Source organism: Micromys minutus, assembly GCF_963924665.1.
Source record: "Micromys minutus genome assembly, chromosome: 29".
Classification (NCBI taxonomy): domain Eukaryota; kingdom Metazoa; phylum Chordata; class Mammalia; order Rodentia; family Muridae; genus Micromys; species Micromys minutus.
The window spans coordinates 10667610-10682470 of NC_137964.1; the positions used below are offsets into that span (position 1 = coordinate 10667610).

The following is a 14861-nucleotide window of genomic DNA, read 5'->3' on the forward strand; positions in this document are numbered from 1 at the left end:
TCATAGTTTGGGATGCGGAGGCTGAGATGAAGTCTTTCATTTGTTGGGGCATGATGAGGTTGAAACTTTTTTACAGATCCAGAAAATTAGAGAATCGCATCTGAGGTCATTCCAGCCATCCCCAGAGAAGTGTGCACAATCTTCATCACCGACATTGTTGGGCTCCCCTCTGTTCCAATACTGTGTAAAGCTGCAAGGCCAGTTGTGACAGTTAGTTTAGTTGTCAACTTGACACCATTTAGAATCCCTGGAGAACAGAGTCTCAGTGAGGCATTGTCTAGATTAGTTTAGCCTGTGGATGTGTCTGAGGAATTTTAAAAATTGGATTGACTGAGATGGGAAAACACCCAGATGTGGGTGTCATTATGACATGGGCTGTTGCTTGAAACGAGGGAAGGCTATAGTCATCCTCTTTCTCTGCTCTCGACTGTGGATGTGAGCAGATGTTTCAAGTTCCTGCCTTGATTTCCTTCCAAAAAATGCTCTGTGTGCTGGCTAGTTTTCTGTCAACTAGAGTCACTGGAGAAGTGGGAGCCTTAATTGAGAAAGCACCTTTGTAAGACTGGGTTCTAAGCAAGCCTGTGAAACATTTTCTTAATCTGTGATCGATGGGGAAGGGCCCAGCCCACTGTGGTTGGAACACCCCTGGGCCAGTTGTTCGAGGTTTTATAAGAGAGCAGGTTTTATAAGGCATAGTCCTGCATCCAAGTTCTCACCCTGTTTGAATTCCTGCCCTGACTTCCTTCAGTCGTGGACTACAGATGTAGAAAAAAGTGTTTATTTCTTCCCCAACTTGCTTTTGGACATAGTATTTCATCACAACAATAAGACAGACTGTAACCTGAACTTGTGATTCCAATAACCTTTTCTTCCTTCAAGTTACTTTTGCCAGGATAGTTTATCACAGCAACAACAACCAAAGCAAACCAAACCAAAACCAAAACAACCCCCCCCACCAAAACCAAATAAACATACGCACAGAAAAAGAAAACTATAACACCAGTTCATAGAACCTTAATCTGCTCCACTGGCATGGTACAAATGACAGTTTTAGTTTCTGGAAGCTCAGTGCCTTCACATCCTCTCTCAATGCAGGTTCCCTTCCTTCCATTCCCACCCCCTTCCCTCCCTCCCTTCCTCCTTTCCTTCCTTCCCTCCTTTTCTTTCCCCTCCCCTTCCTTCCCTCTCTTCTCCTATCTCCTCTTCTTCCTTTACCTTCATTTTCTTTTTCTTTTTTGAGACAGGGTCTCATGTCCCCCTGGCTGGTCTCAAAGTCACAATGTAACTAAGGATGAACTCCAATTTCTAATTCTTCTGTCTCTACCTCCTTAAAGCTGGAATTATAGGCATGTAATACCACGCTTGGCATACATGTTGCTGGGGACAGAACCAGGGCTTTATATTTTTAGGCAACCACCCAATCAACAGTTACATTTTCAGTCTAACTAACCTTTTCCATAGTAATAGTGGCCATGCTTAATAGTTCCCTTTCCCAGTGACCTCACTTTATTTTGTATTTTATATCTATATACCTATACTAAATACCCTACATTAAGATCCATATCCTTCAGAGGGGTGCATCTCTTGCTGATTTAATGGTGGAATTTGCGGCTATTCTGTTTGTCTGTGCATGGGTAGGAAGATCTTCCATTAACAGAAGTGGAAGATCTTTTTCCTAAGGGGCCATGAGGAAAGGAGGATGAGCCCCCAAACAGCTCAAGTCAGAGTGACAGAGACAAGCATACACTGTGCACAGTGTACCTTTCATTGTAGACCTACCTGGGTGACAGAGGTGAGCCATCCACCCAGTGCCACATAGATTCATTATGCAGGTCTGAGAGCCCCATCCAGGTTGGTCCTTTAGACTTAGATGTCTGCTGCAGGAAACTCTGGAGTGGGACATGAGGAGGAGTCAAAGGAGGAGAGCTTTTGTCGTCATGAACGTTTGCAGGAAATTCTACTTGCAATTTGACTTCCCTTTCTGCCCTACTGGGTCATGGGCACTCATTGGTACCTAGGTGGTTTCCGCTGTTCACATATATGTATCTTATAGGCAGATGGACTGTGGTACACAGACACACAGCTGGCCTTCCCAGAAACACACTTAGAAATGTCTGTCTTGGGTGATCTGAGAACGGTTGTTGGAATTGACTTGTGACTAGCTTTAATGTGATGGAGGTATTTGTACCAATTCACGATGGTTGCTAAATATATATATCAGCCATGCCCAGCTCTGCACTGGATGATGTTCTATTGAGGAGAATAAACACCAAGGAAATGGGAAGAGCTATACATTAAGATTGTTTTATTTTGCATGTGTGTATGTGTGCAGTGTCTATATGTATACGTGTGTCTATATTTGGCCATATGTGAGTACGGGTGCATGTGTAAACAGCTGGGAAGTTCAGAGGCCAGCATTCAGTATATTCTTCAATTGCCCTATACACAGTTTTAAGATAAACTTTTCTCATTGGATCTACAGTTCAATCAGGTAGACGAGTTGCTCAGCAAGAGTTAGAAATGTGCTGTTTCTGCTTCCCCGGTGCAGGCATTAGGCTCACTAGCTTTCAAAGTACCTGGAAGTGTTACAAGTGTTATGGGAGAAAAGTGAACAACAGTCTTACCCAGCAGTGAACAACATGACCTGCAGTAATACCAACCTGGCATTACTATATACCCATGCCTGCAACATCAGTATACTGTTATGGGGGTAACCATCTGCTTTCTGCTTGGATTTAAAGCTTATTCCATAAGAGGAAACACATGCCTTGTTCTTTAAATCTGGCCAAGAACTCACGGTTGGGGAGCTTATAGGCCCCAGGGATGAACCTACTACAATTATTTTGTTAACACCCCTAACTTCATGTTTCTATAGCTGTGGATTATAGTGCAGATTTTAGACCTCACTGGAGAAGCTTCTTTGTGTGGTGGATAATGGCTGAAACAGAATCTCATAGCTGCTCGAAGCACAGAGAATAAGTGTTTGTGTAGTGCTCGGCCCTATGTGGGACATCTGTATCCTGTTTGCCCTCAAGGCTCTGGTTTCAGACTCAAGTCCTTGTGTTTTCAAGACAAGCACTTCCATGAAAAACATTTCCCTAGTATGCAGTCTAGTAGGAAATATACCCCCAGTGAGAAAGGAGTTTGATACAGCCTGGCTCACAAATAGAGCAACTACATTTTAGGTTTTCCCTCAGTGTGGGACTCTGGTTCCCGGTTGAGAGGAGGCTTGAGACCCCAGTGACCCTGGAAGGAACGGTAGGAGTTTTGCTTTACTCGTGAAACCAGGCCCCTGTCACTTGCCACAGTCCTCCATAAATTTGTGGCCATCAGTCATGTAAGGGCAATGCCCCAAACCCCTCCACAGGTGAGGGCGTGACTACAGGTCATGAAGGATCAAGACATCTTCATTATAATGAGGTACCTAAAGGCTTGAAGGTTTAGCCAATCAGCCTTTCTTCCCAGACACTCCTCCCTGCAAAAGATATTTGATCTCAGGACCACCCTGAGAAATGGGGTATGGTTTTACTCATCCACTTCTGTCCATGACAATAAATGCCTTAAAACCATGGACTGTCTCTTTTCGTAGACCGCTGTAGGGAGCCTTAGAGAAGACCTTTGTCTACAAGAGTTTAATCTCCAGTTAGAAGGCCTCTCTGCACTCTCAGCCGCAGCTGCGACCAAACCCAAGCCTTAAGCCCACCGATGATAAGACAAAGACGTCCTCTCCTTCCCCCCTCTCCCGCGGGATCAGCCAGAGCTCCCCTCCGCCCCCATACTCTCCTCCACCCCGCTATACTCAGCCCTTGGACCCCCACTGTATTCTTCTCTCTTCCGTGGCATCCAATGGGATCCCCCTCCCCAGTGAGTTCTGATTGACCATCCTGACCATGCTTCCCCACCCCCAGAGGATCAGGGACCTGTGGCTTCCCACAGCCCAACAACTGCCTGGCTTACCCCAACCTTGTGTGGGGTAAGAGCCGTCAAATGACCCATGCTCTACCTCTCTGATCGAGCAGCTGTGCCCTGTGGCAGATGTGGGAACCCCCAACCATTAACCCTACACCCCAATGCACCAGAAATGTTTAAGTCTTATGTGTGATTCTTTAGGGGAATACTGAGGTGGGGGGCTTCATTTCCCTTCTCCATTCAAATAGAAAAAGCAGCATCTTACTCATAGCCTTGTCTAACAAATGGTCTCACTCTCAGGTGACCACAGCCAGATGCATATTCCAAGCAAGGATGGGACCCCATCTGGCTTACCTGCTCCTCATCAGTCTCTATGATGACCAACTGAGCCCCCAGTTCCTGGCAGGCAGTGATGGAGTTATGCCAATTTCTTTGGGACTTGGAGAAGAAGTAACAGCTTCTATTGAAGAAAGTCCAATCCCTGGGGCAGGGTTGACACAAGCCGTCTGTTGGAGGAAGCAGATCGGGTGGGCATACTTAGATATCTGTGTTCCCATTTCTTTTTAACCGTTAAGGTCTCCAGAGCCAGGGCCCTTACTCATCACAAGATTCTGGGGGAGCCATTCCCCTCTGCGCTTCCTTATCCTCTTCTTCACCCAGAGAAAATCTAGCACAGAGGTCAGGACTAGCTTGACCAAGAACCTACTGTGTGCACAACTTCTGTGAATTTAGAGTGCCCATGGTATACATGGCTCTTGTGAACACTGAGTGATTGTTGTGTACATAGCCCCTGTGAACACTGTATGCTTACAGTTTACATAACCCCTTTGAGCACCGAATGTCTTTTGTGTAAATGGTTACCGTGAGCATTGTCTATGCTGCACACAGTTTCTGTGAACACGGAGTGCCTACTGTGTGCATGGCTGCTGTAAACACCAAGTTCTGTTCTCAGTGTTGCATTGTGATCTCAATTCACAGAGAAGGAAATTGACATTCAAAGAATCTGATGACTAAAGGAAACTGACTCCCCTCCCATGGAGACCTGAAGTTCCTGGATCCCTGGTCTTTGGTTACTCACCATGAATTTCAGTCTTCAGCTGCATGAGTTCCTTGTAGATTTTATTCTGAACCTCCAAGCTGGGGGGGACCTTTGAGACTTAGCCAAGACAGAAAAAATTTTTTCTGCAGTTATTAAATACCTCCATTTTGCCATAGCTTGCACTGGCTCCCTTGGGTCATTGTATTGTTTTTTGGAAGGTGGGTCTCACTTAAGAGATTTCTCCCAGTCCCGGGCGTATGTTCTCATCTCAGCTTCACAAGTAGTTAGGATTTCAAGCACATGCTTCCACCTCAGTGTCTAGGACCATTTCTGCCTGATGTCTTTGTTGGTTTGTTTACTTGTTCCTATCTTATGTTTATGACTGTTTTGCCTTTGTATGTATATCCTCCATGTGTTGTCTTGTCTGAGGAGTTCTAAAGAGGGCGTCGGATACCCTGATACTAGGGTTTGAAATGGCTGTGTGCCGTGGTGTGTATGCTGAGAAACAAACCTAGGTCTTCTAGAAGAACAGTAAGTGGTCTTAACTGTTCAGACAACTCTCCTGCCCTTGGTTAATACCTTTAAAGGCTAGGAAACAAGACACGCAGAGAAAGGTGACCTATCAGGAGAAATGGAGCCACAGCTCTTCTCTGCGACCCGCCCCTCTCTGCCGGTACCAGACATGGGGGTGATGTCCCTGAGAAGTTCCTAGCAACACTGGACTTTATGGCTCCCAACTTGCATCCCCCATCACGTCCCCAGACAGACCCAGAGCCAGATCAGAGAACCGAGCCCTTCATGGTGCCTGACCTAGGACAAGAATGATCAGTAGAAGCCCAGCCAAGAACAGGAAGGAGAGCAGCTTCAGGACCAAGGGCTTGTGCCTCTGCTTCATATACTCTGCAGAACAGAAAGTAGTTGTATCAGAATCATAGTGCCCTTGCCTCAGCATGGCCCCAGGACAGACTTACTGCTGTCACCCTCCTCCTACGGGGCACAGGAGTCTGGACTCTGAGCCTTTTCCTCCAACTCCATCACCCAGCCTCCATCTCCCAGGACTGAATGAGTTTAGGATCTCAACATCAGTTCTCCAGGACTCATTTCTGGGGAAGATTGCCCACTTTGCCTCAGCAAACTTGTACCTGTCAAACTTTTGATTCCAAATTTTGTTTGTAATTGAGAGCTGACAGCGGAATGCCTGGTACCACTCGTTAAATACTCTTCATCCTCTGGAGAAACAGCACCAGTCAGAGCCTGGACAGGCTCAGCCACAAGCTACCCCTGAGGCCTGCCTCACTGAGATCCCACACCTCTCTGCCCATCCTTACCTGGGGTGCCCAGTTGCTGTGTCATTGGTTCCATGGAGTCACTCATGGTTGCTGTTCTGTTGCTAGTGCCCGGGACTGCGAGGGACCAATTTTTGTTGTCCCCTAATACCTACTTTTAGACATTCTGATTGGAAGAGAAAAAAGGAACTGAGCACAGTGCAGAAGAGGGAGGAACTGCATCCCTGACACAGCTTATTTGGTGCCAGACAACCAATCAATTTTTTTTTTTTTTTTTTTGCTTTTTACTCAGGTTTATATATTCAACTCTCAATCCACAAACTCTCTACACAACAAGATTGAATTGAATAAACAAAGATACAAATTGCCCTTCTATATGAGATGTTAGACCTATAAAATCCTTAGTGTTCATAGCTTTTTAACACCAATCAATCCCACCTGGGTCCAGCTGGTCCTTGGGAAGCTCCATGTTGCCAGGACCTTCCCCACTCTGTCTTCAGACTTCCTCAGACCTCTCAGCCCTCTCTACTTTCCTCACCCCGGACCAGTCACAGGCTTTCCTTTATTTTACTAATTAAATGGGAAAGTTCAGTTGGTGTTTTGTGTCTAGGCAGCCCTTCTTGGGGAAGTGGAATTAACATTAAAATACAGCTTCAGGACAATCTACATTTCCTTCTTTTTGGTCAGTTAAAAAAGTTTTTTTCCCCAACTATAAGATGAAGATAACTCTTACAATTTTACAATTTATAAAGTATAAGACAGCCTTAACATCTAGCCTATCGATTTTGTCTATTAAATAAAGCACCTTTTTATCTATCTTGAAAGACTATGATTCTATATCTTACTTATATCTTGGTTTTAGATTGTATATTATCTGAAAGTCACCTTTTGAGATCTATATTAACTTTCTTAATGCCAAACAGTAGAGCAACGTCAGAAATCTCAGAATGACTGATATTACCTGATAATGAGAAGCACAAAACAGAGCTTCCAAAACTAGCCAATATATAGAGCCTGCTGCTGATCACTAGGACAGTCCCACATCTCTCAAAATGTTGGAGCATCAGTCTTCAGTCTTCTAGCCCAGGATCATATCTGACAGACCTTTTTAATGCAGAAATCTGAAGGGCTCATAATTTTGGCTTGGCAAAGATTATCTGTCGACTATTCCGCAAAAGTGTCCCTTTCTGTAGATGAATGATGCAGTTCTTGCCTAGTGACTCTCTCGCCACAACTGCAGTGACTCTATTGATGCTCAATTTCTTCTTAGAATCTAAGAAGGGTGCTGTCAGGAGCAGACAGGTCTCTCGTCAAATGATCTTTAATTTAAAAAGTTTATAAATATCATATTCTGTGAACTTCTGACGCCTTTGAAGATTATCTATCTACACAAAGCATCTCTGAACTGTTAGGCCTTGACTACTCTTGGCTATCTTAAATTGAAATTATCTTTTTTTAAAAAGCACCTTTTAATGACTCAGAAACATAAGCTTGTTATCCAGCCTTCAACTAGTATTGTTTAACCAACTAAACACAATGTTTAAACTTTAAATCTGTATCAAATTAATTTTTAGTACTGTAAGAATTATAACCTTAACTTTGTATCAATTAGATTCTTACCAATGAAGATATGACTTAGCTTAGTTCTAAAATAGGATAATGAATGTATAATCAAATCTGGCTAATTCTTCCCTGTATGATTATGACCATTTCTAAAATTTTTATAAAATCCCACTCCCTCCCCTCCAAAGTCCAGGGAATTGGGCAATGACTCATCTTAAGCTTCTTTAAGCTGAATATATGGGCGTTGACAATTTAGAAGTGGGGAAGGGAATGAAGAAGCTGGACAGGCTTCAGGAGGAGAAGCCACATTGATGGTTGTTGTAGTCTCTGATGTCTGGAATCAGTTCAGCATTCTGATGACAAGCTTTATCATAATTGTACATTCTGAAACATATATAAAACTCAACAGAAAACATTTTAGTATCAAGAGATATTTTCTTTGATCTTAATTTAGTTTTCCAGGTGGTCTACCTCTATCAAATCTAATCCAAATAACTCTGGAAGGCACATAGAGTCGAATCACACTTTTTAAAAACAAAAAAACAAAACCTTTCTTCCAAAATAGCGTGTCCTTTAGTTGGCAACTAGAATATCTTGTATCTTGTATTTTCTCCCATAGAAATAATATGAACACAAAACTCAACATCATATCTATTTTGAAATAATGTAAACAATTAAGATAATTGTTATAAAGTCTCACTAGCTGGCATCTGACAAGCCACATGGCCTTAGCAGGATAATTCACAAAACAAACTACTATCACATACAAATTAATAAGTAAACAATGTGTAAAACCAAGACCTTGGTTTATATATTTTAATCTGTCTAGCTCTCAATCTGGAGTATCAGATCTTCAATTATTAATAACTTCCCTAATATATGTCTGTATATACTCTCTGTGACACAGATCTCTATCAGTGAGAAACCTTTAACCTGCAAAAATCACCTCTCTCTCTTGGAGTCAGTGACTAATTTTCTTTATCTAATTTTGAACCAACTTTTTATACATTTACTAACAATTCTGTAAATCTAGGACCTTAGTCCAAAGTATTTCGATCTGTCTTTCTCTGTCTGGAAAATCAGATCTTCATTATTAATACCTAACTTAATATTCGTCTGTATTCACTATTCTGGTGTACAGACTTATCTTAGTTCTGCACCACTGGTGAAAATTCCCATGTGATTTGGGTAAATTCTATAATCTCTTCTTCTAACTAGAAAAACAAACTTGACTTGTATCTCAATTCTTTATACCATCTTAAAACAACCAAATAACCTTTTTTAATTTTTTGAAAATAATTTTTAAAGAATCAAATAGTTACTAATCTCTTTTTCTCTCTTTCTATCTCTCTTTTTCCTCTCTCTATCTCTCTTTTTCTCTATCTCTTTCTTTCCCTATCTCTCTCTTTTTTCTCTATCTCTCTTTCTCCTTTTCTCTCTCTCTCTCTTTCTCTCTCTTTCTGTGTGTACCTGGGTTACCACAGCCTGTCAGCAAAGGGTGTTTATTTAAGGTTCCCCAGCTGAGGCACCACGTGACTCAAAATGGCACTGGCCCGCTTTTACTCAGAAAATAAACACTTTTTCACTAACTCTTAGGCTGATAGCCGTAAACCTTTTATTGAATTCTTGCACCACCTTTGTAGTAAATATTAAAAAAATATTAAAACAGTTTATCTCTTTATTGGCCCCGAGGTCTCACTCCTCAGGCTCAATTTTAGTTTGGAGCCGTGCGCATCTCTGGTGCCCAGTCTGAGCCGTAATCATGGCCCAACTTGTCCGTGCAACTCCCTTCCCTGGCTGTTTTCTACCGCCTGCTCTCGCCTCTGTTCCTCGGTGTTTCTGTACCCCTAAATCCCACATAAATACAACTCTACAGCTTTTCACTCAGGTTTATATATCTAACTCTCAATCCACAAACCCTCTACACAATAAGATTGCATCAAATAAACAAAGATACAAACTACCCTTCTATATGATTTATCAGACCTGTAAAATCCTTAATGTTCATAGCTTTTTAACACCAATCAATCCCACCTGGGTCTAGCTGGTCCCTGGGAAACTCCATCCTGCCAAGACCTTCTCTCTCTGTGTTCTCCAAACAATGTTTAGGAACAGGTGCGTGAAGGTTATTTTTTCTTTTTTAAAAAAATTGGATATTCTCTGTATTTACATTTCAGGTGTTATCCCCTTTCCACCAGTCCCATTCCTCCTCCCCCTCCCATTGCCTCCATGAAGGTGCTCCCTCTCCCAAATTTCCTCTCCCACCTCAGTGCCTTAACATTTCCCTACACTGGGAAAACAAGTCTTCCCTGGATCATAATCCTCTCCTCCCATTGATGCCAGAGAATGCCATCCTCTGCTGCATATGCACCTGGGGCCATGGGTCTCTCTATTTGAACTCATTGGGTGATGTTTTAATCCCTGGGAGCTGTGGTGGATTTGGTTAGTAAATAATTTAGCTCTTCCCATGAGGTTGCAGGCCCTTTCAGCTTCTTCAGTCTTTTCTCTAGGTCCTTCATTGGGGTCCCTGTATTCAGTCAAATGATCAGCTACAAGCATTTTTCTTTGTATCAGTATGGCTCTGGCAGAGCCTCTGAGGAGACATCCATATCAGATTCCTGCAAGTAAGGATTACTTGACATCAGCAATAATGCATGGATTTAGTGGCTGCATACAGGATGGATCCCCAGGTGAGGCAGTCTTTGGACAATCTTTTCTCCAATCCCTGCTCTCATATTTGTCCCATTATTTCCTCCCATGAGTGTTTTGTACTCTCTTTTAAGGACTGAGGCATCCACCTCTGTCTTTCCTTCTTTTTGAGCTTCATAAGTTCTGTAAATTGTTTCTTGATTATTCTGAGCTTTTTGGCCTAGTATCTGCTTATCAGTAAGTACATACCATGAGTGTACTTTTGTGACTTGGTTATCTCACTCAGGATGATAGCTTCAAGTTCCATCCATTTGCCTAGGAATTTCATGAAATCATTGTTTTTAATAGCTGAGTAGTACTCCACTGTGTAAATGTACCGCATTTTCTGTATCCATTCCTTTATTGAAGGATATCTGGGTTCCTTTCAGCTTCTGGCTATTAAAAATAAAGCTATGAACATGGTGGAACATGTGTCCTTGTTAGATATTGGAGCTTCTTTTGGGTATATGCTCAGGAGTGGGTCTTTTGGGTCCAATTTTCTAAGGAACCACCAGACTGATTTCCAGAGTGGTTGTACTAGCTTACAAACCTACCAACAATGGAGGAGTGTTCCTATTTCTCCACATCCTCATCAGCATCTGAATTCACCTGAGTTTTTGATCTTAGCCATTCTGACTGGTGTGTGGTGGAATCCAGGGTTGTTTTGATTTGCATTTCCCTGATGACTAAGGATGTTGAACATTTCTTCAGGTGCTTCGTAGCCATTTGGTATTCCTCAGTTGAGAATTCTTTGTTTAGATCTGTACCCCATTTTTCATAGGATTATTTGATTCTCTAGAGTCTAACTTCTTGAGTTTTTTTGTATATATTGGATACTAGCCCTCTATCAGATGTAAGGTTGATAAAGATATTTCCCAATCTGTTGGTGTTTTGTCTTTTTGACAGTGTCCTTTGCCTTACAGAAGCTTTGCAATTTCATGAGGTCCCATTTGTCGACTCTTGATCTTAGAGCATAAGCCATTGGTGTTCTGTTAAAAAAAAATTCCCTTGTGCCTATGTGTTCTAAGCTCGTCACCACTTTCTGTTCTATTAGTTTCAGTGTACCTGGTTTTATGTGGAGGTCTTTGATCAACATGGACTTGAGGTTTGTACAAAGAGATAAGAATGGATCGATTTGCATTCTTCTGCATGCTGACTGCCAATTGAACCAGCACCATTTGTTGAAGAGGCTGTACTTTTTCCATTGAATGTTTTTAGTTCCTTTGTCAAAAGATCAAGTGACCACAAGTGTGTGGGTTCATTACTGGGTCTTTGATTCTATTCCATTGATCTACCTGCCTGTCTCTGTACCTATACTAGAAAGTTGTTTTTTTTTTTTTTTTTTTTTTTTTTTAATCACTACTGATCTGTAATACAGCCTGAGGTCAGGGATGGTGATTCCCTCAGAAGTTCTTTTATGTTGAGAATAGTTTTTGCTATCCTGGGTTTTTTATTATTTCAAATGAATTTACAAATTGCTCTTTCTAACTCTATGAAGAATTGAGTTGGAATGTTGATGGTGATTGCATCTCACCTGTAGATTGCTTTAGGAAGATGGCTATTTTTACTATGGTGATCCTTCTAATCTATGAACATGGGAGATCTTCCCACTTTCTGAGGTCTCCTTCAATTTCCTTCTTCAGAGACTTGAAGTTCTTGTCATACAGATTTTCACTTGCTTGGTTAGGGTCACAGCAAGGTATTTTATATTCTTTGTAACTATTGTGAAGGGTGTCGATTCTCTAATTTCTTTCTCAGCCTGTTTATATTTTGAGTAGAGGAAGGCTACTGATTTGTTTGAGTTAATTTTATATCCAGCCACTCTGCCGAAATTGTTTATCAGCTGTAGAAGTTCTCTGGTGGAATTTTTGGGGTCACTATAGCATACTATTATATCATCTGCAAATAATGATATTCTGAGTGCTTTCTTTCAAATTTGTATCCCTTTGACCACTTTTTGCCTGATTGCTCTGGCTAGTACTTCCAGTACTATATTGAATAGGTAGAGAAATAGTGGGCAGCTTTGTCTAGTCTCTGATTTTACTGAGATTGCTTAAAGTTTCTCACCGTTTAGTTTGATGTTGGCTACTGGTTGACTGTATATTGCTTTTGCTATGTTTAAGTATGGGGCTTGATTTCCTGGTCCTTCCAAGGTTTTTAACATGAAGTGGTATTGAATTTTGTCAAATACTTTCTCAGCCTCTAAAGAGACTATCCTGTTATTTGCTTGAGTTTGTTTATTTAGTGGATTACGTTGATACATTTCTGTAAACTGAATGATCCTTGCATCCCTGGAGTGAAGACTATTTGATGATAGTGAATGATCATTTTGACGTGGTATTGGATTTAGTTTTTAAGAAATTCATTTAGTATTTTTGTATCAATGTTCATGAGGGAAATTGATCTGAAGCTCTCTTTATTTGTAGGGTCTTTGTGTGGTTTAGGAACGGGCATAATTGTGGCTTGGAAGAATGAGTTAGGTAGTGTGCCCTCTGTTTCTATTTTGTGGAATAGTTTGAAGAGTATTGATATTAGGTTTTCTATGAAGGTCTGATAGAATTCAGCACTAAACCCATGCGGTCCTGGGCTTTTTTTGGTTGGCAGGCTTTTGATGACTGCTTCTATTTCTTTAGGGGTTGTGGGGCTGTTTAAATAGTTTATCTGATTCTGATTTAACTTTGGTACTTGGTATCTGTTTAGAAAATTATCCATTTCCTCTAGACTTTCCAGTTTTGCTGAGTATAGGCTTTTGTAATAGGATCTGATGACTTCTTGAATTTCTTAAGTTTCCTTTGTTATTTCTCCTCTTTCATTTCTGATTTTGTTCATTTGGATACTCTCTCTGTGCCCTCTTGTTAGATTTCCAAGCGTTTATCAATGTTGTTGATTTTCTCAAAGAACCATCTCCTGGTTTTGTTGATTCTTTGTATAGTTCTTTTTATTTCTATTTGGTTGATTTCAGCTCTAAGTTTGATTATTTGCTGCTGTCTACTCCTCTTGGGTGTATTTGTTTCTTTTTGTTCTATAGCTTTCAGGTGTGGTGTCAGGCTGTTAGTGTTTGCTCCTCCAGTTTCTTTTTGGAGGCACTCAGACCTATGAGTTTTCCTCTTAGCACTGCTTTCACTGTGTCCTATAAGTTTGGGTATGTTGTGTCTTCATTTTCATTAAAATGTAAAAAGGCTTTCATTTCTTTCTTCATTTCTTCCTTGACCAAGCTATCATTGAGTAAAGCATTGTTCAGTTTCGATGTGTATGTGGGATTTCTGTTGTTTTTGCTGTTATCAAAGACCAGCCTTTGTCCATTGTGATCTGATAGAATGCATGGGATTATTTTGATGATCTTGTATCTGTTGAGGCCTGTTTTGTGACACAGTGTATGGTCAGTTTTGGAAAAGGTGCTGGGAATTGCTGAGAAGAAGGTATATTCTTTTGTTTTAGGTGAAATATTCTATAGATGTCTGTTAAATTCATTTGGTTCATGATTTCTGTTAATTTCACTGTGTCTCTGTTGAGTTTCTGCTTTCATAATCCATTCATTGGTGAAAGTGGGGTGTTGAAGTCTCTCACTATTATTTTGTGTGGTCTAATTTATGCTTTGAGCTTTCATAAGATTTCTTTATGTGGGTGTCCTTGTATTTGGAGCATAGATGTTCAGTATTGAGAGTTCAACTTGATAGATTTTTTCCTTTGATGAGTAAAAAGTGTTCTTTATTATCTTTTCTGATTACTTTTGGTTGAAAATCTATTTTATCAGATATTAAGATGGCGACTACAGCTTGTTTTTTGGGACCATTTGCTTAGAAAATTTTTTATCTCAACCTTTTACTCAGAGGTAGTACCTGTCTTTGTTGCTGAGATTTGTTTTCTGTATGCAGCAAAATGCTGGATTCTGTTTACATATTCAGTTTGATAGTCTATGTCTTTTTATTCAGAAATTGAGTCCATTGATGTTAAGAGATATTAAGGAATAATGATTCTTGTTTCTTGTTATTTTTGTTTTTAGACATAGAATTATGTTTGTGTGCCTTTAATCTTTTGGTTTTATTGCAAGACGATTATTTTCTTGCTTTATGTAGGGTGTAGTTTCCCTCCTTGTGTTGGAATTTTTCATCTATCATCCTTTGTAGGGTTGGTTTTGTGGACAGATATTCTCTAAATTTGGTCTTGTCTTGGAATATCTTGATTTCTCCATCTATAGTAATTGAGAGTTTTGCTGAGTATAGTAACCTGGGCTGGCATTTGTGTTCTCTTAGGGTCTGTATGACATCTGTCCAGTATCTTCTAGCTTTCATAGTTTCTGTTGAGAAGTCTGTTGTAATTCTGATAGGTCTGCCTTTATATGTTACTTGTACCTTTTTCCTTACTGCTTTTAAGAT

The 14861-nt window shown here is 40.8% G+C and overlaps 1 protein-coding gene across 2 annotated transcripts; it reads right to left on the reverse strand.

The window, feature by feature from the left end:
• Positions 1–6395, reverse strand: LOC308439458 (CD209 antigen-like protein D). 2 transcript variants are annotated; one of them, XM_080941269.1, is made up of 7 exons: positions 6277–6395; positions 6091–6177; positions 5759–5848; positions 4988–5065; positions 4264–4415; positions 1780–1889; positions 1–190 (listed from the first exon to the last, which is right to left on the reverse strand). In XM_080941269.1, the coding sequence occupies exons 1-7, from the start codon at positions 6320–6322 to the stop codon at positions 37–39; spliced, it is 717 nt and encodes a 238-aa protein (XP_080797395.1). In that variant the 5' UTR covers positions 6323–6395; the 3' UTR covers positions 1–36. The 2 variants fall into 2 exon arrangements, with proteins under 2 accessions (XP_080797395.1, XP_080797396.1); XM_080941270.1 differs by lacking the exon at positions 6091–6177 and having other exon boundaries at positions 6277–6335.
• Between the last annotated feature and the right edge of the window lie 8466 nt (positions 6396–14861).